The 26872-nt window shown below is 39.4% G+C and overlaps 1 protein-coding gene across 1 annotated transcript; it reads left to right on the top strand.

The window, feature by feature from the left end:
* Positions 1-455: 455 nt before the first annotated feature.
* scarf2 (scavenger receptor class F, member 2) lies at positions 456-19050 on the top strand. The gene is made up of 11 exons (XM_005928853.3): positions 456-1143; positions 3618-3676; positions 3771-3872; positions 4318-4837; positions 5308-5526; positions 5732-5860; positions 6204-6307; positions 7461-7575; positions 7875-7972; positions 12761-12916; positions 13487-19050. Exons 1-11 carry the CDS (start codon positions 1034-1036, stop codon positions 14647-14649), a joined length of 2775 nt encoding a protein of 924 aa, XP_005928915.1. The 5' UTR covers positions 456-1033; the 3' UTR covers positions 14650-19050.
* The last annotated feature ends 7822 nt before the right edge of the window (positions 19051-26872 follow it).

Genomic DNA, 26872 nt, shown 5'->3' with positions numbered 1-26872 from the left:
CGTGCGACGCACTTAGAGGATTTAATGCAGGGTACTGTCTCACTACGTTCATGTTGACAGATGGGGGAGCTATTGTCTCAGTTGTGGGTAATACACTGCCGCCCCCTGAAGCCGCCACACAAAGGCTCACACAGTAATAAAAAAAAACAAAAAAAAAAAACAACAACTTTAAAATACGGTTTGGTTAAAATGCGTAGTCTTCTATAAATTATATTTATAAATCTGATAAGTCAACGTCTAAGATGATCTATGTACATAACTTTTGTTAATAAATATAATATTTCCACTAAATGTCATCAATATAGGTAATTACCTCTACTGTTTGTTAAAATCTAAGAACGGAGCACAATACATTTTTTCTTTATTTCTTTTTAACCCTTTTCCTTCAATCAGACCCTGTTGTGCACAGGCTTATGTAAATTTGGTGGCTCACGCATGGCGCACTGAGCCAAAGATAGAGTAACAAATCAGGAATTTCCCTTCTGCCACTCCTGAGAGCGCAAGAGAGGACCAAAGTTAAGGATTAAGCGCGTCTCATTCGAGAGGAACAAAAGCGACATAGTGACACTCTGCTTTATTTTAATTTTATTTTTTTGTAAAGATTATCAACAGTCTACACATTCCCAGAAGCTCCGAGGACACATTTTGGCAAGAGAAAAAAATATTTGATTCATTTTGAGTCTGGAGGCATGTGGCTTATGACCTCTTTCAAGGAATAAGTAACACAACAGGAGAAAAGACGTTCACTAAGACTACTGCGATTGCAACTTTGGCTTTATGACTTTTTCTCCTTTGCGGTTGGAGCTGCCGTCGCTGGTCAGTTTTGGAAAGTTTCTCGATGGCGTAGGTGGTGGCGAGACTTTTTAAAACACCTTAAGGATTTATTAGCCTATTTAAAAGGGATGCGCATTCGTTTTATGTGCATTAAAGAAACTGGAGTGTGCAAAGAACACTGAAACCCAGCCGTCGTAACTTTTGGATGAGGGTAATGCGGCGTAAATACGGCGTCTAGAAGGATGCTGCTGCTTGTACAATGGAAGTAAAGAACTCTTTTACTTTTCTTGCGTTGGTTTGTCTTTTCTTCTGCTCCGGTTTCAGCCAAGAACTCAACCCCAAAGGCAGGAATGTGTGCAAAGTACCCGGGTAAGCATGCAGGGGGAAAATAGGAGCTATTCGATTTGTTGTTACTGCAAACCAGCTTGTACAATAAGATTTGCAATAAGATGACATTTTTTTGCTTCTTATTCTCCATTTTCGGGGGGATGGGAACTTCCTTCAAAAAAGTTCCGCTAGAGTTGGGAAATAAGTAGTTATTCAAAGTGTTTTTTATTTCTTGTTTTGTGGAAAAATGCGTAACTTTATAAATTTGACGTTTCCATTGGTGGCCTTGTGCGTAAATAGTGGTCCTCCAAAGTCGCCGAATATTTTGTGAAGCCATCCGCCGTCTTTAGTATTTAAAAGATACGTATTTTAGGTCAGGAGATCTTAGAAACACTTTGTTTTTTATGCATTATGTCACGTCGACCCACCACCCCCTCTCCCTTACATATAACGCGCTCCCTGTTCAGTGTAGCCATAGCAAGATAGCAAGAGGAGGAGTCCACTGAAGAAAAGCATAGCTATACAGATGTGTGTGCTACATCTGGAACCGAAATGTTTTTGTTGCTCTGAAGAGGGCGCTCTTACAGACCCTTACAGCATTCGTGGCACTATTTAATAGTGTGGTTGATAATGCACTTTTAAGAACCAGATTTTGGAAGAGTTAATGAAACGCAAAACTGATAGGATTTAGGTTAAAATCCTGTCATAAAAGCAAAAGTAAGTGATCCTAAAGGCATTTCTTGGTGATCTCCTGAGCCTTTCAGTAACTTGTGTAAAAGAAAAACATCCAAGCCCATAATTGCTGACTGCAGTATCCAAGCTCGAACTGATGTTTTGAATTTTGTAAATTGTGGTAGGCCAGAAACAGCAAATGTAATCCAGGGATCATTTTCCAGTATGTTCTAAACAATGTGTGATAAGTAACCATGTACTTGTAGCTGATTACTTTAGGATGGATGAGCTTAAAAGTTATCACTTACTTTTTTTTATGTTGAAAATGTTATCGGACCAAAAATAGCTTATTTGAAAAAAGAGAGCGAGAGAAGGGGGGAAATAGCTTATCTGAAAAGCCACACACTGTATTTTCCTGTGCACTCAGAAAGAAAGTCATCAGCAGCTGCTCTTCAAAAGCTAAAGTTGTGCTGTCATCTTGCCTCACTGGGCAAAACGTTGTCATTTGCCAGAAAGGAAATTCTGTTCTAGAGTATTGTTATGCTCTATGAAGTTTTCAGCATGCTGTACATGACCTCTATTGCTCTACAAGGTTGATATTGTGCCCCTCTTTGCACTTTTCAACATTCATGACACTGAACTCACCATTAAATTGTCTTTTTTTTCCCCCCACCATTCATTTATTGTTCTATTTTTATAGCCCTGAATCATATGAACAGAGGGAAGTAGTTCATTATTTATCACAACTAGTCAGCATTCCAATATGTCTCCTCATAGTGGAAAATCAACTGCTGAATCTGGCTTTAATGGCAATACATCCTAAAATCATTTGCCGGTGCCCTCAATAGTCATTGTTTTCTAGCTTCAAGTGTTCCTAACAGTGTTTTGAGAATGCAAAAAGTTGCTGGCTTTGTGGTGTTTTCAGCACTAATGCAGAAATCTTCTTTTCAAATCAGTGAAAAAGCAGCAATTGAGGTCATCTGTGAAAGTAGTCCGTGCATTCTTTCTGTGGTAATGAAAAGCACACAGCATGTAAAGACCAAATTAATTCCATTAAACAGTGAAGGTAATTTCTCCTTCTGCATTCTGGCATGGATTGGATTAATGTTAATGGTTAACAAAGGGTCAATTATAAAGGGTTGATTACAGTTTGTCCAAATTTGGTGTGGCACACTTGAAAAAAACAAAAAACACAAAACAAACAAACAAAAAAAAATCTAAACAAAACTGTATGAAAAAGAAAAAAAGAGATTCTTTGAAAAATTTCCTTTCATACAAGTCAAGTAATTCAAAGGTTTGACCAATGATCTTGAACACGTGCCGGTTTTGGCAGGATAATAGAATTGTGCTACTCCCTTCCCATCAACTGAACACAAACTGCCATCTTCAAACAATTTAGGGCAAGCTGACGTGTTGCAGGGGCCCCACAGAGGTCACCGGCATGGGAGGAAGAGGACATGCAGCCGTTCTTTCCTGTTAGGCCCAATACTTGTCTGCAAAACTTTGCCTCTGAATATTCACACTCCATCACAGGCTGGGGGAGGCAGAAAAGCCTGTAGAGCTTCAGGAGCTAGTAGCTTTTGAGTGTATGTGTCTTGTAGAAATTGGAATGAACCATATTGAGGTAATTATACAACAATGTGCTAAGCATATGTGTAATGCATATGCTTAGCACATTCTGCTTGCATTTGCAGAATTTGGCAACAGCTGCATCAGTAAGAAGCACAAAGCCAAAGAAGCAGGAACTTCGTGTGAATGTTGTCACTTGAAATATATTTGTTTTGCTTTATTTTAATCAAGTGCTTCATCTTTCCCCCCTTTCATTCTGTACCTTTTCCCCCCAGATCATCAACGCCAGTGTGCTGCAGTGGATGGGGGCAGCTAGGAACTGAATGTCTGACACGTATGTACCACACTTAGAGCTAACATTTGGCAGTATGTCATATGGCTCATTGTGCACACCAATAGAATAATATGGCCTATACTTTTCACCTCAGCCCACTGTGAAGGCAACTTCACCTGCAAGGACAATGAGGTGTGTGTCAGGCCAAATGAATGCCGCTGTCGTCATGGATACTTTGGAGCTAGCTGTAACACCAGTAAGAATTTTTTTCTCACTTAATTTTTCATTTTGTGTCATTCCTGGTATTAAGCAAATACATTTTACATGTTAAATATAAATGTTCCAGTATAGTACTCTCGGCAGTCAGTTTTTCAACATATTGCTTATTGACACAACAAATATCTTAAAAAGTTGGCAAAGCCTAGTCCAAAAAAACAGGTATTCAGAATTCATGTACCTTCAAGATTTTGGATGATGACCAAATGACCAAATACATGTATAATAAATGGCATTCTTTATGCATCAGCTAGTTCTTATATTTCTCTCAAATTAGTTATCATAACATGCTTTTACACAAAGTTCCAATGTCAGTGTTTGTAGCTCAAAGCACTACTGCACCTAAGTACAACCTTCCAGTTTTACTAGTATTTGTAGTCTTAGACTCTGTAAGAACTTTTCCTGATTACATTGTCTTTTAACAGAATGCCCTGCAGAGTACTGGGGACCAGACTGCAAGGGAGAATGTCACTGTTACCCCAATGGCCAGTGCGATGATTTGACCGGCGAGTGCACCTGCAACCACAATCGCTGGGGACCTAAATGCGAGAATGTTTGTCTTTGCCAGAAGGGCAAGTGTGACCAAGAAACAGGAAAATGCACATGCTATCCTGGCTTCTGGGGTCCTCAGTGCAACAACAACTGCTACTGCAGCATCAATTCAATCTGTGATGTGATGACAGGGCGATGCTTGTGCAACCCTGGCTGGACTGGGAGGAACTGTGCACTCCAGTGTAACTGTAACAATTCACCATGCGACCAGTTCTCGGGACGCTGCCAGTGCAGGGAGAGGCTTTGGGGTCCACGCTGTGAGCGAAACTGCCAGTGCCTCTATGGCAAGTGTAACCAGGCTGATGGTTCATGTACCTGTCTGCCTGGGTACCGTGGGAAGTTCTGCAGGGAGCCATGTCCTGCTGGATTTTATGGTCAAAACTGCAGGATCAGGTGGGATTATATATATATATATATATTTTTTTTAAAGTAGGCAGAAAGCAGTGTACCATTATTTAAACAGGAAATTCTGAGCTTTTCAGATGCATAATGTTGAGTTTCCATGCCTGGTCCATGTGATATTGCAGGTCTGTGGGTTTTAGATGATTTAATATCTAAAATCTTAAATCTAAACATGTCTAATTTAATGGAACAATGCCCAAGCGAGATTCAATGGAAATTGGTATTCAGGAGGTAATGGTATTCACATTGTCCCACAATCATTGTCACAACACAAGAAACGTGCAGTACAATTGCTTCAAGTACTGCTACGGTTCAGTGTTTATCGCCTTCAAATGATTAGAGCAAGAATCTAAAGCAAACTAATACAGCTGGTTTCATGAAGATTTTGATCACTGAGCTGTCTCATTACATTTAGATAAGAGGAGACAAAAAAAACTCTGTGTTTCATTGGCTGCCACCAGGTGTGGGCACTGCAAAGGCCAGCAGCCCTGTAAAGTGACAGGAGGAAGCTGTATTACATGTGAGAGAGGATGGAATGGGACTCGGTGTGATCAGGTCTGCGCCAAGGGCTTTTTTGGTGAAAACTGCCAGGAAGTGTGTCCTACGTGTAAAGATGGTCACCACTGTGAGCCCATCTATGGCAAGTGTTCGCACTGTAACCCGGGCTGGATTGGGGACAGGTAAAAAAAAAACAAACGCACACACACGCACATGCAAATGTGTAAAGAAAAGAGCATGCTGTTTTGTTGTTTAGTATTCTTTTAAATATTTAACTACTAGCTATTACGAGACTATTTCTGGCACTGTGGTAATGACCATGACTCATACTTCTAAGCTTTAAAATGACATTATGTGTAATCAAGACATTCTTTCTGTGTGTGATAGGTGTGAGGTGCGCTGCCCCAATGGCACATATGGCGAGAACTGTGAAAACAACTGCAGTCATTGTTTTAATGGCATCTGTCATGTTGTTACCGGAGAGTGCCTCTGTGACCCCGGGTTTTATGGCACATAGTAAGTTAAACGACACCTCAAAGATAAAAACAGCCTTGTTTATACCCTTGACAGCTGTACAGTATGCAGTGGCAAAGGGTTGGACGTGGTGATATGATGTTTGTAGCACATTTATATATCTGGGGACTTAAAAGGTTGAGTTTGTGTTTTGATGCATGTGTTTAAACGAATGAAATAAAATTTAGGAACAAAAAAAGCAAAATTTTCTCAAACACAGCAGAAACGATTGGGATATGGAGCTAATCCCAGTTATCCCCTTCTTTCTTCTTTTGTTCCATGTAACATACTGGTTACTCAGACACAACATTAAACAGATGTTTTCTGTCTCTTCTCTGTTGTCAAGCTGCAATATGACCTGTCCAACTGGCCAGTATGGAATCAACTGTAACCAGACATGCTCTTGCCATGACAAGAACTGTGATCCCGTGTCTGGTGCCTGCTATCTCCGTAAGAAAATCTTTATTTTTACTTTTAGTTTTTTATGAGCTAACTGATGTGTTGCGGTTAGCGAGTATGTCAGAAACTAGTGGGACTTTTTTATTCTCCTAACTTGAACAGATATTTCTTACTTTATACTGTACACACCAAAAGAATTCAAATGCTCTGAACTGTTTATTTGTAAATTACATGCCAGCAATACTGCCTGCATATTAAATTTCTAATAGTTGGCTGTATATGCTGAGTAGCAACAAATACATCTATTTAGGTCAGTGTGTGTAGTGGGACACCAAAGGGCCTTGATTGTGTTTCCAGACCTAGACCGGTGTCCTTTTTATGGCTGTGTTTGTTGGCTCTGTTCCTGTCCAGCCGCAGAAGAGAGAAAGGAAGGAAGAAAAAAAGAAAGGGATAGAGGAAAGGAAAGAAAAATGAGAAACTGGAATGGATACAGAGAATAGAGAAAAAATACTGTTTGGAAAGAGATTATTGGAGGCAGACGTGGAGAATATCACACACAAAGACTGCATGAATTTTGGCTAGTGAACATGATGGGTGGTGGCAAGTTGGTCAGTGATAAACTAACCCTTTGCTACTTTTACCTCAACTCCATTCCAAATTGAGGGTGACAACATGTCAAGGACAGACCACCCAACAACCAGAGACGTATGTGACAGCGTAAAACCCGAGGCTCATTGCTTTTTTACTCCTATGTGTTACTTCTCTTCTGGTGCTTGTCTCTCTTTCCCAATACTAAATGGTGCCCATAACTGTACAATACACCACTGATTGTCTTTGGGGTGTATCAAACTTCAAGTGGGAGGAATGCTAATAAATCTTTGAGTTATGATGAAGGGTCTATAACAAAGAGGGTGTGAGAGGAGGAAGCTAATTGCAGAAAATCAACAATAAAAGCCCAATTGGTTTTAAAGGGGGCAGCGCTATAATCTACAGTTATTGTCAAATCTGCCAGATTAATAAATACACGAGTTAAACACTATATTATGGTATCTTCAATGCGATTTCATATTAATTCGTAATAATGTCCTACATGCCACGCTTTTTTGTTTTAGCTATGACTGAGAGAGCTATTTGTTGAAACTGGTATTCAGACTTCACCAACACATTGTGGCACACCCACTATTCCCTGCATTTTGTCTTTCAGAGCCCAACCAGCGGATGGGTGTGATTGCAGCTGGGACCTTGGTCTCCTTTTTACTGATTGTCCTCCTCTCACTGCTGTGCTGCTGCTGCCTCTGTCGGCACAAAGACAACCACAAGTGAGTGACAGATAGGTGCCTTCACCTCAGCGGTCCACATTAGGGGCTTGAGTTTCTATTAGGAGGCCTGCCCTGGTTATAAAAACAGAGAAAAATATTTTCTTTGTACATTTTCTCACAGGTTGTTAAATTAATAAATGCACATAAATTGTATTTCAAGAGCTTTTATATATTGACATTATATTGTGAATAGCAATATGAGCAGTCCCTGAGCCCTCAAAAGAGGCAGAGGGCCAGGTTTAAAATGCCTAGTTTGAATGATTCATTTGGATTTCCATGGCGTCATCCCTTTTCAACAGCAAAAAAGCCAAACGGATCTTGTGTGGACGATTCAGCAGAATCAGCACTAAACTTCCCCGTATTCCACTGAGGAGACAGAAACTGCCCAAAGTAGTCGGTGAGCCCGAAAACTATTTCTCATATACCACCACAGTGCTACCAGAAGCTTCTGTATTCTCTGTAATCTTTGTCTTTGATTCTTGCACAGTCTGCTAAAATGTATATTTTTATTAGATTCAGTAAAAGCCAGTGAATGTAACGATATTCTGTGTAAGCAGTATACGTAGATGGTATAAAAGCTGTGTTTTAGTGGCTATCAGTGCTTTCAAATGTTTTTAATTTTAACGTCATGTAGACAATGACGCTAATGTCTGTCAATCAGTGTAAGCATTTTCTTTTAGTGCTACCTTAGGCTGCTGCCTAGAAGATGAATAGGGTTGAAAAGTGTATGGTGGCTGCCAGGCGAGTATGAGGTTTCATTTGAAAAGAATGCACTGGTTTTAGAGCCCATTATTATTCTTGGCACTGCCAAATGCCATGTGTTCATATTATTACGACCCTAAACTTGGGCTTTTTTCTCCCTATTTTCTTTACTCTTTTCCATCATCTTCTTCACAAGAATTTTTTTTCTTGTGCTGAGGAGGAGGCTGTGTTATTAAAAAGAAAGCCAGTGGTTGTTGGGGGCCCCACGTGGTGGTGAGTGACGAGCTATCAAAGGCTGCACTGTTTGGTTGGACGCTGTAGTTCTGCTGCTCCATGTGGAGGTCTCGTGGTGTGTGACAGATGTGTTTGTGACCCCAGGCTTTGGGGTTTTTTTTCGTTTTTTGTTTTGCTTTTCTACAGATGTCAGACTAGTCAACGTATTATGGCTATTTGCTTTGGATTTGGAGTTGTTTAAATTTTAAAACACTAAGGTTTGTTATCAAATCATTTCCCATTACCTATGCAATAAATACATTCATTTGTGCATCATATCAGACAGCAGAAGCAATATTTGCTGTGCTGTTAAATGGAATTTCCAATATTTTCAAGACACTGACTTATCCTGACATTTTCTGATTCTAAAACGATTAGTTAATCTGTCAATCCAATCATCTCTCTGTATTTTGTAACATTTTGCAGACTAAAAGCATATATGGCTGGTCAGTGACACAGATGTTCCCAACCTTACTTTGATTTGTGTTTTCTGAAAAAGACAGATGCTTTAAAATGTGTTTTTGAAGTCAGTGTAGTGCATAAGAGGTTAAATCATAATGACCTGGTTTCTTTTCCAAGTCTGAGCAGCATGTGCTTTCTCATTTTTCCAACTGATTATTTAAGCTACAATCTGTCCACATTATGCCTCATTTGAAAATACAACACATGGACTGTGTTGCCTGTGTCATCCTATGGGACATTAATGCTTATTTGTGAGTAAGTGCAAATCATGTAGGTAAAAGGATTTCTTAAGAATGCAAGTAAAGAAAAATCTATTTTTAGGCCTTGAAAAACTAAAGTTTCAACAGTTTTAGACAGTAAATGTGAAAAATGTTGCAGTCAGACTTGAAGGCAGACCCTCATACCAACCTTCATCTTCTCCTTCGTTTGTCCTGCATAAATCTTTGCTACCCTGCTTGCATTTGTGCTACTCACAGAAGCATGGTTTGCCAACGTTTAGAAACTCCAGCTCTGACTGAAGCCACACAGTCCTGCACACAGAACACACAAACACACACACATTCCAGAGGGGGGCCATAGGGCTGGAAACAGGAAGTGGTCAAATTTACCCCAGCTAGTGTCAGAAGAGTGATTTATCCACATCAGGGTCAGTGGCAACAGATGTGGTAAGACCAAATGATAATAAAACAGGGGTAGGGGAGATGGGGGCTGGGGGGTGTTGGCTCTCACCTAAAAATTAAGTTCCCATGAAACTAAATTCAATTTTCAGTTTGTTTGTAGTATTTAAAAATGTTTATAGTCAGCCTATATTTGCCATTTGAGTTCTTGCTGTCCTATCAGTCAAATGTAATGGTCTGATAAAGCAGAACATGGTGGAGAAATATCTAATGTGGTCAATGTTTTGAAATGGTATGTTTATAAACAATAATAAACAATCAATGAAAATTAAGCTAAATAAACATCTGGAAACACATGGAAGTTGAACCACAGTACCCTAAATGAAAATCTTTTACATTATGCCTCCATATGCCTGCTTTTTTTTAAAAAATATAAGACTTTTTTAAAATCAATTTGTCTTTATTTTCCTGAAATTGAAAAATGCAATATTTATCAGCATGGGAACTACATTTTAGAAGTCAGGGATGAATTAAAGGACAGCATTTAGTCCTAGCAAAGTTAGACTCAATAAAAAAAACCTATATAAACACACTGTCACCTATTTCCCTCTTGGTGAAACTAATGCTGTTTGCTTGCATTTTAACATTCCTTTCTAAGCATATTTACTCCACACCCTGCACATTCGTGTCTGTCTGGCATTCCTTGCCTCCTCTATATCCAAACGCTTCCTCATGGACGGATGCTAAGACCAGCTGCTTTTTTTCTTCTTTATTTATCCGGGCAAAGTTTGGCTGGTATTGCAAATGTGTTTGCTGCAATACTCACAGTGTAGTTGGGAGTTATCTAATCAAAAAGTCAGAATATTTTCTCAAAGTCACACTTTGGCTTTTACTAGAATGACCCAGTTACTGTTATACTGCTGTATATATTCATTCTTTTAAAACAGAAGTGTCCAAATGGCTGTAGGCTGTACACTGGCTCTGTATATGAGAATTTACATGCAACGTTGCAACATGGGTCCATGCTGTTTTAGGCTGAAGTATATTTTTATTTACTGTTATTACTGGTGAACCATATTATTATTCAGTGCACAGTTTTCTAGAGATGGACCAGGTGTTTGATCTATCAACTTTCTTGTTGTATCCTCTAGACTTCCACCACCCTACTGAGCAGCTGTGGTGGTGGAGTTCTGTTGTGGAGATGGGTCAATAATACCCTGTTGTGTGTTGGCCTTCATGCAGAGAGGGATCACAGTGGCGTCTAGTCAGCATAGCGATCTTCCTTACTAGACTCACAGTCTGGACCAAGCAATTTTTAAGGACAGCAGTTGTTCATCGCTGCATACATCACTTGCAAAATGCCCATGTGTTAGATCGCTGACTAACATGACTGAAATCTTTGCCGTTCTACATTCCTTTGTCCTTCAGTCTGTGCCTGTCTGCCTGTTGCTACACTATGAGGACCCCGCACAAGTGGTGGAAAAGACATATACAATAGCTTTTTTCCTGTATAATTCAAATATTTACTTAAGCATAAATAGTTTTCGATCTTACATTGAAGTTCCATTCTGGCTTCAGATTTATTTTTATAAATAAATTAATATAAAACAGAGATAGCAGATTGTTATGGGGATATCTTAAAATGATAATGGAAATGTAAGCCCTCTGTGTTTAAAAATACTATCTTGTGACCTCTTTATATATACAAGTAGTTGAGACAGACATGTTGCAACTGTTTTGACATTCACCCCTCAGTTCATAAAACAAGACAATAGAACCCCAAAATCAAATATTTTGTTCAGGGAGTTAGACTTCTTATTTTGATGAAAGAAGGAAACCTTTTAAGGAACCATTTTAGATCAATGTAAAAATAACCAAGTGAGTCATATATCTAAGGCAAAACCTTGACTTTCAAAACAGATTGAAAGGGGCAACGTAAAATTAAATTAGAAACTAGAAATTCAGATAAAACCCAGCAAACTAAAGAGGAAAACATGACTCAATCATGTTGTTTTTGGAGAAAAAGTTCAAAGCACAAAAGGCTCAACAGAAAGTCACATGGTGTGAGCCACATTGATTCACATGGGAGGCAAGAGAATAAACTTCAGACTGGTTTAGGGTGACAGATAAACCAGACTTGTTTGCTATAATGGGAGAATATAAAAACAGCGTCTAAGCAGATAATCTGCTGGATTTTCTTCTTTTGTAACATTTTAAAAGTGCATCCATATCAAACACTAATACAAATGCAGCAAGAATATAGAGAGATACATTTTGCAAGTCAGGCTGCAAAAATCTAGCTGTAGATCTCTTAAACTAGCAAATCGTTTTAGGCCAGTCTTGGCCAGTGTCCTGGTAGTTAGGGGATTCCTTCCATAGATGGTTTATCTAAGGTATAAACAAACGCATGGACCCATGTGTCATCAGGAATATAAACAGGAGCATCTGATGTGGCCGGTCATGCAAGTTAACACCCAGTATGGTTTAGTCCGGTTCACACCAGATGGGAAGATTAAGCCTAAGTACCCTTCAGAAAGCGCAGCTGTCCTGAGACTGAAGGGTTAGCAGAATGCTGTAGTGTCTGAGGACAGAAGAATGAGAGAGCAAAAGGGAGATTGTGAGAGGGAAACATGACTTGACCTACTTATTGTTAGGGAGAGGACTCAGTGGAAGATGACGATGAAGAACCCATTTGTGGTTCATTTTGCTGAACCCACAAAATACTAGAAAAGCCCAGCAGAGACAGTAAGCAACCACATAACATTGCAATGTTTTATCTTACCATTCAGCTCTTTATTAGTATACTGTATATTATAAAGAGTATTGTTTGTTGGTTAAGATTTTCCAAGCAAACTCTAAAGAAAATCTGAATATCGTCAGCTGTGGGAATTCAGCTCCAGCTAATAAATTATGAATGGGTATGAAACTATCACCATTTGCTTTTAGAAACTCATAGTGTCAGAGCCTTTGTTAGCTCACATGTAAAACCTATTTTTCTACAGAGTTAGTTAAACCAATGCTTTCTACAACTTTGCTGTGAGACTGAGTAAGAGCAGACTGTTTGTCCTGTAACACAGTAAAAAACCCCTCTGACTGACCTTTTGACTTTTGCATTTGTTTTTTGTTCTCAGTAGCCCACCATGACCCAGAGAACACCTTCAACTGCAGCTTCATTGAGCCCCCCTCTGTGGCTGAACAGCACTCCCCCTCCTCCTGGTCATCCCAGGGGTCCTTCTCTTCTTTTGAGAGCGGAGATGAGGGGCCAGTTTACTGTGTTCCGCATGAAGGTGAGTAATCATGTAAAAAAAACAAAAAAAACAAAAACAGTTCAGCTATCTTGTATGGACACACATGCGAGATAATCATATTCCCCAATGTGACTATCCAGTGACTCACTCACTTCTCTAATAGCTACATAATTGTTGGCATTTATGCCATTTAAATTTAGATTCTCCTTTGAGAACAAGAAGAGCATAAACAGGAAATGGAATGGTCAAGTCAGCATATTGCACACATCCAAACAGTGACTAAATCCTTAAAGTTTGGTGGAAAACACCCATTCCGTCAGTTTCTAATCTTGAACTATGAAATTGCAAATGATGCTTTAGCCAGTTTTAGTCTGTTTCTCTTTGATGTGGGTCTCTTTACAAAAATGGATTTTGAGTAAGATCATCAAGTTGCCGAATTGACCCAGTTATTGACCCAGTTATTTTCAGTATAATTGAACAACAGCAAACATGCAGTAAACGTAGTGATCATATCAAGTAATGTAATGCTGCAACAGCACGTATAATCAGGATTGAAATAAACAAACACCATTTTTGAGTAGCATCTCTTGACCTGCCAATGATCCACAGACTCCATGAATGACAAGCGGAGCCCCAGCCCTGCAGCAGAGAAGCCAGAATCTGTCCCTGATGAAGATGACGCTGGTGAATACACCTCCCTGAAAGACACAAGTGTAACCAAAACAGAAGGTAGTGAGCCACAGTATGCCTTGGTCGCCCGCCTCTCCAAGCAGTCGAAGGAGGATGAGAACAGTGGCAAGGATAGAGATGGCACTCCTATATTAGAGGCCAAGCGCAATGGAAAGCCACCGCCTTCACCTGGCAAGCCCAAACCCCGGCCACCAGACCCATCCACTAAACCCAAGGTGTCATGGATACACGGAAATACCACAGGGTCTCCCCAGCCTGAGCAGCAGGGGGGAATTAAGGCACTTGCAGTGTCAAAGGAGAAAAAGAGAAGTTCAAGTGATGGCTCATCTAAGAGTGAAGAGTGGCAAAGAATAAAGGAAAAGCATCATGACCGACAGAAGATACAGGAGGGGCAGGAGGCAGATGCCAGTGGCTCCCCTAAAAAACACAAACCTCTGCGAGGTAAAAAGTCTGGGGATGAGCACGGCAGTCCCAGTCACATGGAGCACATCAATGGTGTTGTTCAGAGTGCCCTCAAGAAGATAAGTAATTTTCACTGCTCCTCGCCTGAAAAGAAAAGTGTTGATAGTTCAAAGCAGACCCCTAAGGAGCCACCCAAGAGCCCAAAGGTCATCCATCCTCATATGAACTCAGAGGCTGCTACGCTGCTTGCCGCTCAGCTCAAGGAAAAAACCCAAAGCATCAACAGGAATGAGGGAACAGGGCTGACAAAGACCAATGGTCTCTCCACACCAAGGGCAAACCGGGAGAAGCCCACACCTCCACAGAAAGCCAAAAGAACCGGCTCCACTGGATTGAGCCAGATTGAGCAAGGCTCCACCAAACCCCAGCTGCCCACCTCAAGTAGCCTACAGAAAATGGTGGCACCTGTAAAAACCAACCTTGGGACCCCTGAAGCCAAGAGCCCGGAAAAGCAGGACTTGAACGGCTCCAGGACAGGGGACCCACTGGATCCTACACCAAAGAAGACTCCCATAAAAAAACCACCCAGGAAGAAAGGAAAGGAAGGTACTTTGGATACATCTGAAAGTAAAACACCACAGCAAAAGACAGCTATTATGCCACCACAGGTTGTGAAATAAGTGTTTTGAACTACAAATTGCACAAAGTTTATGATGGATTTGCAAAAGACTATAAAATTTGTTGGAAGTTTAACCACAACATAGTTTTTCGGTCAAGGAATTGTAATTTTACTGTTAGAGTTTAGGGCGAATCCAGGACCAGTCAAGAATAAGAAGTGCTTTAGATCAAGAGGAACAGTTGAGTCATATTGGTAAGGTGTATTATAATAACCTATATACATCATTGTATTCGTTTCAGGAGTCCTTTTTTTAAAGTAACAACTATATATCAACCTCACACCACAACCTGTGCCTAAACTGGACACAACTGTGAGAACAGTGGTGCAAAAGCATAATCCAAAGTTCATTCATTTCTTTTACTTTGCAGTATGTCCACCGCTATACTTTGCTTATATGCTTAGACATCCATTAGATTTTTTTTTCTTTCAGTTCTACCACTGGCTTGTATGGCAACCCTTACACTGTATCATAAAAAGTTTTGAAAAATTAAATTCTGTACAAAGGGGCAGAGAATTGTCCCTATTCAAAGTTTCATCTCAGTGAATAAACACTCTAGGACCACCAGCTGGTCAAACTGCAAGATTTAACCTTTAAAGTACATCCCCATTTTTTTCTCTTAAAACGGTATAGTTGAAGTTTTGGGATTGGGTTGTCTTCAGAGCATGGTGTCATCATTATCTGTCATGTGGTATTTTTTTTAAAAAAAGGCTTTAAAATTGACACTAAAAACTTACTTAGTAGTAAATGAGTTATTACATGCATTTTTTTTAATTTAAGGGCAATAAGTTTTCATTTGATTTATTAAAAACCAAAAAAGTTCCATAGACTTGAGACCCCCTTTTGAAAAACTGCGCTTTATTAATATTTTTTCAGTTTTTCCCACCTTTAGCAAAGTGCGTAGAGATAACTATACACCAAAAGTCGTGGGATTTTTTCTGTGCCTGTTTATTGCAGTCAATCAGAATTTTCAAACAGGAAGTGAAGTCATAACATAACCAAAAATAAGGTTTTACAACCTTCCAAGAACATGGCCACTGAACCTGGACACACCTATAGCGTGACACAAAACTTGGTGTTAGGACTTCAGGTTATCCAAAATTTAATTTGCATAATTTCATGACTGGGGTACCGAATTAGGCAAAAACACATTTTTCCTACGTGACCTTGCAGCCACAGACTTAGCATGATTGGATTAAATTGATATAATGTCTCCGGCCTATTTTATTGTTTGAGCGCCTCATATTTGCCTGCAGATATATTCACGAATTGAATATGAATTGCTGTTGAGGTTAGAAAACTAATTTGCCATCCAGGTGTCAGAAAAAATAGCTATTCTATATATGCTCTCCACAGGTACTAAAGGTACTAAAAATAACCAAAAACTGGTCCTCAGAGTATACCAAGCCACTCCCCCCCAATTAGATGTACCAGCACACAGGAATACAGATCTGACCTGAATTAGTTTTGGATATAATCCTCATCTCTTTTATGTATTTTAGATAAGGGTGTATTTGATGTTGATTCTTAAAAGAAACACTTTAATTTATGCTGTATTTGCTGCAGAACAGCATCTCTAGCAAAAGAAAGTTTATCTTAAATCTTAAAAATCTTACTCTCCAAGCTTTTAACGATGTTATTCTTCACATCTAAATTTGAAATTTTGACACACAGGTACACGTGAAATACTACATTTAGAATCATCTAACGAAATTATCCGTACTTATGAGACAGATTTAATTCCGCTTTGAGCATTATTACTGCTTCTTTTTCCATACAGAAATAAAGTATTTAGGGATTTTCAGCCTTTTGCTCTCCTTTGTCCAGCTATTTCATATACATGGCTTTTCCATACTTCTGCTTAACCCAAGCCAACATAATGTGCTCTTACTGTATGTTTTATTCAATCAGCTAAACCACTAAACCAAAAATGAAACCCCAAAGCACACCTCATTTTATTTCATGCTTATTATTCACTTTGAATTCACTTACTTTCTGTGTGATGAAGTTTTGTATGCTTTATTTAAAAAAAGCACACCATTATATGGTATCCTCCTATTAATCAGAAGTAAAATATAGTTTTGTTGAAATATTCACCACTAGTGGCATTCTTTGCAGATCAGACTACAGAAGAAGTCTGCCATGTGTCTCTGTGTACTTTCAGTTTAGTCAAAAAGTGAGGTTGATATTGCGTCAAAGGTATTTTCATTTCAAATTACGTTGTGTTATGCCACCTGGGTACTTTCTGGAACTAAATCTTGACCAAGATCTTTTCTACCTTAAAGGATCAGATTATCTTAAGCTATCAGAACCATGCTAAAATAAAAAGGTGTAGACTGTAAGACTAGATGGTACTCGGGTCTTATAATTTGCCTCAACTGTGGATCGGTTTAAGTGAAAAAAGCTATTTTTGCCTAATGCTATTGCCAGTCTCTATTTTAACTGCTGATCCTAAAATACATACACAAAAAATGGTATTGCAGTGAAATACTCCATCTTGAAAAATTAAATTTTTCTTCAAGATACACACGTGAAAATAACTGTCACAATATGAGCTATAAATAATGGATAATGGATTAAAATAAGCAGAAAGTTATACCAACGTGCCATGGTGTGTTTCCGTCTGAAAAGTCCACATCGCACCCTCAGCTAATTTCGTGAACCAAATATTGCTGTTTTGTGTTTTTATCAAGGTACAACATATTTCTCTGGTGATTTGTTTTTTCAACATTGTATACATTGTGTAAATTTTATTATCTTTGTAAGCTGTGCTTATATGACCTTTTCAGTGCCTATATGTTTTCCTTGACATCATTGAATTTACTTTTATGTTGCATTCTCTGTTTTCTTTTGTTGCTTAGTTCGGGCTCTGAAGCAAACTTGGAGTATCAGTGCTTTCCTCCGGTCAAGTTTACATTGGCTTTGTAATTGTTCTCTGTTGATGTTATGTTTATGTGAAACTTAACTGCATGACGCAGAGTGTAATTATATGGCATTGATAGCTGCAGAAGAACCTTGTAACCTTTGTGCTCCTTCCATTTGTTATTATTGCCTGCAAAAAAACTAACTCATACAAAAAGGGTTGTACAGTCGTACTATAATACCACTCCTGAAGCAATTCCATATACTTTTGACCATAATGTTGTGTAATTAGGAAATGACCATTTTTATCTGACTGGTCTGTGCTTTTTTCTTTGGCTTACAGAACATTTTTGTAGAAAAGGGCCTGAAAAGCTGCAGAAAACATTACTGACTGTAAGGTGTATTTTGTTTTTTGTGGTTCTTTCATAGCAGTTTTGATTTGTTTTTCATTTGTGTATGGTTATTTGGTTGGTTTTTCCTCATTTACTTCTTTGGAATAAAAAAGCAATACATGTAGCTATAGAGAGCTTTAAAAACAGTCCTCATTGAATCAGTTTCCTGTGACAATCATTGTATACCGTTTTGCATCTCCTGGACATTTTAATGGGATCATGACCTCCTATTGGCTTCTTTTTCTATTACCTGATTCCAGTGTACAGTCCACTAGAAAAACAACAAGGTAAACAAGTATACATTTTGTAATACATCATGTATTGTATTCTCCTTAACAGATCCACTTTTATTTTATCCATTCTTTTAAGTCTCAGCTGTTAGGCTACACAGTACTGCGGATGTTCTCACAGTCATTCGGTCATAGCGGCTCTTCAAAGACCCTGAGGGAACCAGGGGACTGTCAGTTTGGCTCCTTCAGGAGGGGACAAGCGCTTCTTTCATGAAGGAAAAACAGTGGAAACTCTGTGTTAAGGAGTTAATCACGCGCTGCATATGTCTCGTCTTTTGGAAGGGAGAAAAGGGGATATAGCCAAAACTGGGCCACAAGGCAATGAAGGAGGATGAATGGTTGTATATGAGGATGGATGGATAGGTCATGTGATGGGTAATTGGAACCAGAAGATGAAGTGGCTTTGTTTAGGTTTCTGCTCTTTTGACATGATGTTCTACTTACAGCTGTACACATGTGTTATGCATACAGAAGTTGTATGCTACATTTTCAGAGCTATAAAACATAAGCCTGGTTTCCAATACTTTTTTATGGAGATAGCAGTGTGATAAAGCTTTTTACTGACACTGACAGCAATAATGTTGATGTGACCTTTGCAGAGCACTCTAAAAAGATGTCTTTTGTAGAGCAGAGCAAACAATTTAATCATTGTGGTGATGGTTTCCTTATTTGTCATACAAGTGGCAAAGTGCCAGTCACGCCGCCACTTTGCTTTGGACTTGAATGAATTGTAACAAATTAAACCATGAACGAGTTAAATTCATGGTCCAAAGAGGATGAACCTTGATGATTCTGTTGCATCAGTATTTTCAGACATTATGCTACTTTAGTCACGATGAAGATTAAATACTTTTATTTTATTCTATTTGTATTACTTTATTTTTGTGCATTGAATGAAACCCAGTGACATTTGGTGTTGACATATATGGTGCATGCATGTGGAGTTTTAATAGCCATTTGGATCATTCATTTGGCAAAGCCATTCAAATTAAAAACAAAATTAATTCAGTACTTTAGTTTTTTGGTTCATAACCAAATATCCGCCTAATTAATGCTAATTAGCAGATGTTAGCCTGCTGACATTGGCATTAGGCTTAAAGAATCCCTGTGTAGAGCTTCACAGAGCTGCTGACCATACTGAAATGTACACTCTCACGATGAGCACTCCCCCCCCCCCCCCCCCCCAAAAAAAAGTCATACCATCTTTCATGTGACAACAGCCTGAAGTCAGATTTACTGCTAGAATAGAGAAGAATGTTAACACAACTGCCTCCATCTGCCCATCCGCAACTCACAGATGGAAAAGATTCTCAGCTGAGGATACTGAAACATGTTCTCTGTCTTTTCATCCTTGACATGTTGTGGGAAAGTCACAGATTGGAAATGAACATTGCATGTCACCATTGCACAGAATCTCAGGATCAACCTTGTTGATTAAGCATGTGTACAACTTTTGATGGATTTCTGTGCCTGCTGCTCGTGAATAGAACAGATTTACAATTACAGAACTTGTCCTGTTTCATATCAACTTAAAGTAATTTTTTTACTCATTTATTGACTTGGCATTGAAGGTTACGTGTAGCACTGCAACATAAATGCACAAAAAGGAGCTACTACACTGGATAATGCCAAGCTTGGTCAAAAAGTCAGGGGTAGGCGTGTGGGAAAGGGGTTCAGTGACATTTCGGCTGCCAGTCTAAACATAACTTGGAGCTGGGGCGCCCTCAATGTGCCATGTCTATAGGAACAGCGAGGCTTTAAAACTCAGGCCTATGAGTCAGCCAAAAGCCCTGGACTCAAAAAACCTATTCCAGTCGCTGTGTCTCTATGGCAACAGGAACAGATTGGAACCACATCTGGTAGCCATTTCAGTCCCTGCAAGGAAAGGAAGAAAGAAATTTATGAGTGAGGGGGAAAAAGACAAATATTTTCTGCAATGCAAAGCAGAAAGAAAGTGGAGTCGAGTTACACTTGAAAGTGGTTGAAGATTATTAATTCAAGCATGGCCTGAGTCACGAGCCGTTTTTCACTGTCCGCGTAAGTTCAGGACAGTGGATTAGGTTCAGTAAGAAGTATTCAGTGTAAAGAGACGTGTATCGCCTCTATGCAAAGGCATGCACCAGAAACAAAGGCAAGAAAAAGAATATTCTATGCAAATCTCTCTTTTGATTTTGAAAATCTGATATTAAAATGTTCACGGTGTGAACACGGTTCATGAACTTTGCACAAATTATTTCTCATAAAACCTCGGTGTGATGTAAAGTTTGATTGAAGTTCAAATGAACAGTTGCTCTTTGTTCAAGTGTTCAAACAATGTCTGACATTACGTGTCTGCTGTAGTACGATTTTTCTCAAATGCTGTCATTCCCCTGGCTGATCCATTGCATCAGACATGGCCAGAGGAGATTCAAAAATGGGGGTTTTTTCCCCCCCGTCTCTTATCCCTGTCGACAGGCTGTCTGCGAGAAACACTGTCTAATTGCAGTCTTTCTTACACATTAAATGTTGTTTCTCAGCCCTGTGGAAATGCAGTAACTATGAAATGACATTTACTGGAAATGGAGCTGGTGCTTTTCTTGAGCCAAAACCACTGAAGACTGTGGTCAGCATGCAACCAGAAGTGGGGAGGCAGGGGGGGCACCAGCATCAAATGTGTTTATAGATTTCCAGTGACATCTACATACTCTGCGATTTAAGACTGTCATTATCATAAACCCAAAACTTCCACGCGTTGGCTCAGAGCTAAAATAGGCCGCTCTTAATGCACAAATTAAGAGCAACCGCACAACAAGCCGACCTCCCAAATAGATGCCTAGACAAGCTGGTAAAGTGATGAAACTAGGTCAAGAGAGTTGAAACTGGATGAGGCTCAGTTTGGGATATAGTAACATATCAGTATTGTTCTTTAAGTCAGTGTGAAAACCCATTTGCTCTATCTGACACTTTCCACGCTACTTTGAGCTCAGTGCATGCATCTTGACTGCAGCGGCAGAACTTCAGAAAGACACACGGTTTTCCTCACGCACTATTCGTACTCATTTGTGAAAAAATCAACCAGTATAAATAGTGCAAAATATAATTGATCCGTAGCCTCTCTCTTACTGTCCAGATGGAGATTTTTCTTACTCTTTTTTTCTCTTCTCTCACATGGAAGGGTGTGCAAACAGTTGTCTGGGACTTCAAATTGCCCTGAATTTTCCCCCTTTGTCAGCATAATTTAAAGGAACTAGCATATTAGGGGAAATGGTTTGGATGGCTAATAAAAAGCAGATCAGTCAGATTCTTTTTATTTTTTTTCATTTTGTTCTCTCTTTCTTTCTTCTTTTTCACAAGCTCTTCTTCTCTTGTATTTGTGCCCATAGCCTGTTTTCCTTCTCCTTCAATTACTCCTTCCCCTTTCTCCCCTTCCCCCTGTCCCATCTATCCACTACCTGAGCAGTAAAGTGGGACTACAGACTTCATAATATGGTTTGGGGTTTCAGCTTTCACATAATTCCACAGACTGACCCAAAATTTTTTGGGGTTTTTTCCCCCTCACTGCTTACTCAGTTCATCATAGAGCCGCAAAAAAAGAGATACTGGGATGGAAAATGAGCACAAGACCCATTGTGTCCGCCCAAACCCAAGGAAAATAAACAGATGGTTTATGTTTTTGTGCAGTGAACCCCAGCTGTCCCGACAATCAGTCCTGTCTGTGACCAACAAACTGTACAGCTTTGTTGTTTGGGATGCATCCTCTCCATTTTTAAGTAAATGCAGTCACAGGAACAGGCCTGTACCCTGCAGAAACATTTTCCCATTTTACAACCCCCATCAGATTTGTTTTATGACATCTTTGTTTTTGTGAGTCAGAGGCCAAGTCACTGATACTGGCACCACTCTTATCCAGTTGGATAAACACACTTTAGCAACAACCTAAAAAAAAGAAAGAAATTTTCGCCTAAATGGATGTCAGGATCTATTTACTTTATGTGGCTGCAGTTAGCTGGCATGTGAAAGGAAGTGTTAGCTGTATATTTTCCATCATTCTGACTCTGTGCTTGTGTGTATACACATAGGTGACACACATATGTGACCCTTACAGCCTTCTTCTACTTCATGGGACAACAGTGGAGTCATTATAGGGAGCCATGTGTTTCTGATTACTGAGGCACAGATTAGAGGGAGGGGAGCAGTGCTTGCTGTTTGCTTGCCCACCAGCTCCTCTGATGTGGCTAGTAACTGGACATTGATCGGGGCAAATCCTTTCACCACCCTCACCCCATTTCCCACCTCCACAACAAACCATTTCCCACATCAGTCATGATTCCTCTACCATCTATCACTTTATCCGGTTTCCAGTTGAATTATGCAAATACAAGAGGGACCGTCTGTGAAAATATACCTACTTGACCTACTTACAATTCCAAAAGCTCTCAGTACTTTATTCTTGAAAATGTGTTATTGTTGCTAAATCGTAAACACAGTTGCCTTTTACTACAGAGGACAACAGTATGATGTTTTTGTTGCTTCGGGAGTGTGATATTTGTTTGACCTCCACAAGGATTTTTGTTTTTGATTTCTCCCCCTCGAGGGAATTCAAGGTCAGACACACAACACTGTGTGACAAATTAGAATGATTATTCCCAAGGACACCAGTTTGAATAAAGTTGTATTCAGAGCTTTACATAAAGTCATCATGGGCATGAATATGAGGTATTTAATGATGTTTGTATACTATACATTTTAAATGTCTTTAAGACATTATTCTTCTTCATTTTCTCTAATCCACATAGGTGGATTATTTATATTACATATATATATATATATTATATATATATATATATATATATATATATATATATATATATATACTTATATATATAATACAACATCATCACACATACATACACACACACACAAGCTCAAATATATGCAGATATCCCCACTAATATTTAGCAAAATGTCTCTGCCGTTGTAAAAGCAGACATGTCTCAAAGATTGTCCAATGTACATCCAAAAACAGGACCATTAAACTCAAGAAATAGAGAGGTCACAAATAATGATTGTAGCATTTCAGTAATTAATCAAGCTCCATTTGCCTCAACAGTGGTTCTCAGTTCCAACAAACCAATGAAAAAAGCTTTCACAGGAAATTCCAAGATGATACTCAACTCAGCTCTACTTTTCTTTTAATGACTTCAAAAGACTCTGTACTGAAACCAAGCAATAGAGAAATGCAAAACTGCATTTCTCAAATACAGACTCAAGTTATTAAATTTCGACTAAATTAATTGTATTTTGGACATTTGTCAAATAAAAGAAAGAGCTTTCAGAAACAAATCAATGTGGACTGCCAGACATTTTGGGGAAATGTCTGAAGAATATGAAACCATATGCAGCTCTTCACTAACAGTTTCACTTCTACATAACTTGTATTTGCAAACAGTTGTTTGAACTGATTAACTTTGAATCTGCACTTTCTTAGAAATGGTCCTAAGAGACCTTCCTAGTTTTCTTAATGTATAATTCTGCTTTCATGTTGATATTTTCTTGGACTTTCCCACATTGTCCTGCCTATTGGTCAATCCAGTGAGTGCTGTCAAAAAAAGCTAATAATTGTAGCCAATCCCAATCACCAACAAGACAAAGCTGAGGGCTATTAACAGACAACCAGAAAGTTCAGCACCAAGTGTGCATATTTGAGCCCGTATGTATACTTTTAAACTTTCTGTGGATTTGAGAAAATCCTAAATAATTTCAAAAGTGTGCACTCAAGTCTTGTTTTTAAAAGATTTGTGTTGTATAATCATTCCACTCTAGAAAACAAACAATTCAAAAAACTTATTACAAGCCATGGCTATAACATTCATGCCCATGATGAGTGAAGATGTTGTCACGGTACCTGACCCCAAACTGTGGGACCTCAGCACTTAACCATTGACCAACAAGCTACACGAAATACACAAGGAATTCATCATCCATCACATGGGATTTTTTTAAAACAAATATTTAAATGACTGCATCCAAAAACACAGAGAGAAAAAATGATGGTGTTATTATCTTGACAGATAATCAAACAGTGTTGGCAGTTTTTCAGCTTTTTTATTTCCATTTTCTGCCAGTGGAGTTTGAGTTTCTGCAGGTGTGGATGTTTTTTTAAGCTTTCATCATCCCATCTAATGAACCAGATGGTGTTTAGATGAACCCTTTCCCCCTGATGCATCACAGAACTTTTTCATGAAAGGAATGATTGAATCTTCATAGAATCACCAACATCCAGGATACTAATATGTCCTGTGCGTAACACCACCACAAATCAAGGGGAGTGAAGAAAAAAGCAAAACTGTTTCTAATTTAAGAAACAAATGAGGCAGATGCTAATTAAGCTGTATAAGTGTATAGTTTATAAGTTAAAAAAAATTATAAACACTGTTTTAGGTATAAATAATGGGATAGCGATTTGGTGACAAAGCGCTCATTAATGATATAACCAAGTCAGCTAAGTGAAGCAATTATGGATATGGATTATGGATTATGGATTCAATAGTCCCAGTCAACTGCTTCATGAAATTGTAAGTAATTTTCCCCACATGTCAATAAGATGTCATTAGCTAAGGTCACTCCTTCCAGTGAGTGTACTAGCTGTCTTCTTCAGAGGAGAGACATATGTTCCCCCAGTCACGTTTCAAGTGTTGCTCACAGTTTCTTCTTCATGTCCAAATACAGCCAAGTCTATCTAATGGAAAAATAAATAAATCAGTGGAATGCAAAATAGGGCAATGCCCACAATGCCAATCTGCTCCAGAAATGGGTGACGTCATGGTGGCTACTTAGGGAAGTAGTTCAGCTTTCTGCTAAACATGCTTATTATGCTTTAACCTTTTCTGAGTTAGATGTGAAGATTAAAGGCACGATCGTATCCGTCCTTTACTTGAAAACATACAAAACAGTTACCCTGGCTTTGCTGAGGCTATAATCTATTACCACATCCAGACTTCACTAGTTAGTTTATGTAAAAATAAAAAATGAGACTTTATAAAAAGGAGTGGAGGAGTTCAAGTACCTTGGGGTCTTGTTCGCGAGTGATGGGAGAAGGGAGCCGGAGATCGACAGACGGATTGGTGCGACGGCTGCAGTGATGTAGACGCTGCACCGGTTTGTCGTGGTGAAGAGGGAGCTGAGTGTAAAAGTGAAGCTCTCAATTTACCAGTCGATCTACGTCCCTACCCTCACCTATGGCCACGAGCTGTGGGTAGTGACCGAAAGAACGAACGGCGGAAATGAGCTCCCTCCGAAGGGTGGCTGGCCTCTCCCTTAGAGATAGGGTGAGATGTTCGGCTATCCGGGAGGGGCTCAGAGTAGAGCCGCTGCTCCTCCACATTGAAAGGAGCCAGCTGAGGTGGTTTGGGCATCTGACAAGGATGCCTCCTGGGCGCCTCCTGGGGTCGGTGTTCCGGGCATGTCCCACCGGGAGGAGGCCCCGGGGTAGACCCAGGACACGCTGGAGAGATTATATCTCTCGGCTGGCCTGGGAACGCCTTGGTGTTCCCCCGGATAAGCTGGGGGAGGTGGCTGGGGAGAGGGAGGTCTGGGCTTCTCTGCTTAGGCTGCTGGACCCGTGACCCGGCCCCAGATAAAGCGGATGAAGATGGATGAATGGACTTTATAAAAACAGAAAACACTATTGAATCTCACATTAAAGTTTTGTGTGCTTGAAAAGTAATATTATGCAGTAAGTAATCACTTCTCTTTATGGCCAATATTTTTAATATTGTTTTATATTACCTCTGCAGTGAAGCAGAATTTTGAGGGTTACAGCTGCATATATTTACAATTCTAAATACTGCACTGTTTTATTTAAAATGTTCATTTTCAGAGCATTTTTATTCAAAATGTCTTATGAAAAGTATATTAAAGTTGAGCTGCTCAGTAAACATCCTTGAAAGTTTAATTCAATTTACTTGAATAAAAGTATTTATCTACACAGAGAGTGTACATTGTTCAAAACAGTCATTGTCAACTTGTAAACAATTAATCAGGTATTAAATACTCAAAAAAAAGCTCTTACTGAAAAGCAGCCATCCTATTTCACTTTCACCATCACGCAGCGAACAAGCTCCAAGAACCGTCCTTGTATTTCATGCCTGTACAAGATAGATTCTCTGCCAAGGCCGGCAGCTTCGCACAGCCTTTTGTGGCCTCCTTGCGTGAAGAAAATTGGAGCCACTTATTTTAGGTCGTAGGTTCAAGCTAAACCACAAGCTAAATCAAACTTGGTGACTCCCTTGAGCCGTAAATTTGCTTACAGTTACTGTCACGCATAGACATTTCCCTAGGTTCTCCTGTTTTTATTTCCTAATTCCCTCTTATATTTTTTAAATTGAACCTTTAAGTTGTGTTAAGCTGCCCAGCGGTAATGACAGAAGCATCGTGGTGAGCAAGTTCTGCCAAACTATTTGATGCTACTGTACAGCAAGGTTATTGTATGTTTGAAGTGGAGCACACTCATTAGCATTATAATCTTTTTAAAAGTCCTCCACATCCTCCTTCACTTCCTTCAATGCTGCCTCTCTTTTATAAGCTGACTCGAGCACAGCAGGCAGGCAGACATCAGACTTTGCAGCAGCTGCCCCACGGCACCAGACAGATAAGCACACACACACACACACACACACACACACACACACACACACACACACA

The sequence above is a fragment of the Haplochromis burtoni genome, unplaced genomic scaffold (assembly GCF_018398535.1).
Source record: "Haplochromis burtoni strain Fernald_Lab_line unplaced genomic scaffold, NCSU_Asbu1 Contig_111, whole genome shotgun sequence".
Taxonomy (NCBI): domain Eukaryota; kingdom Metazoa; phylum Chordata; class Actinopteri; order Cichliformes; family Cichlidae; genus Haplochromis; species Haplochromis burtoni.
The sequence above is the reverse complement of the archived record's forward strand: the minus strand, read 5'-3'. Positions and strand labels throughout refer to the sequence as shown.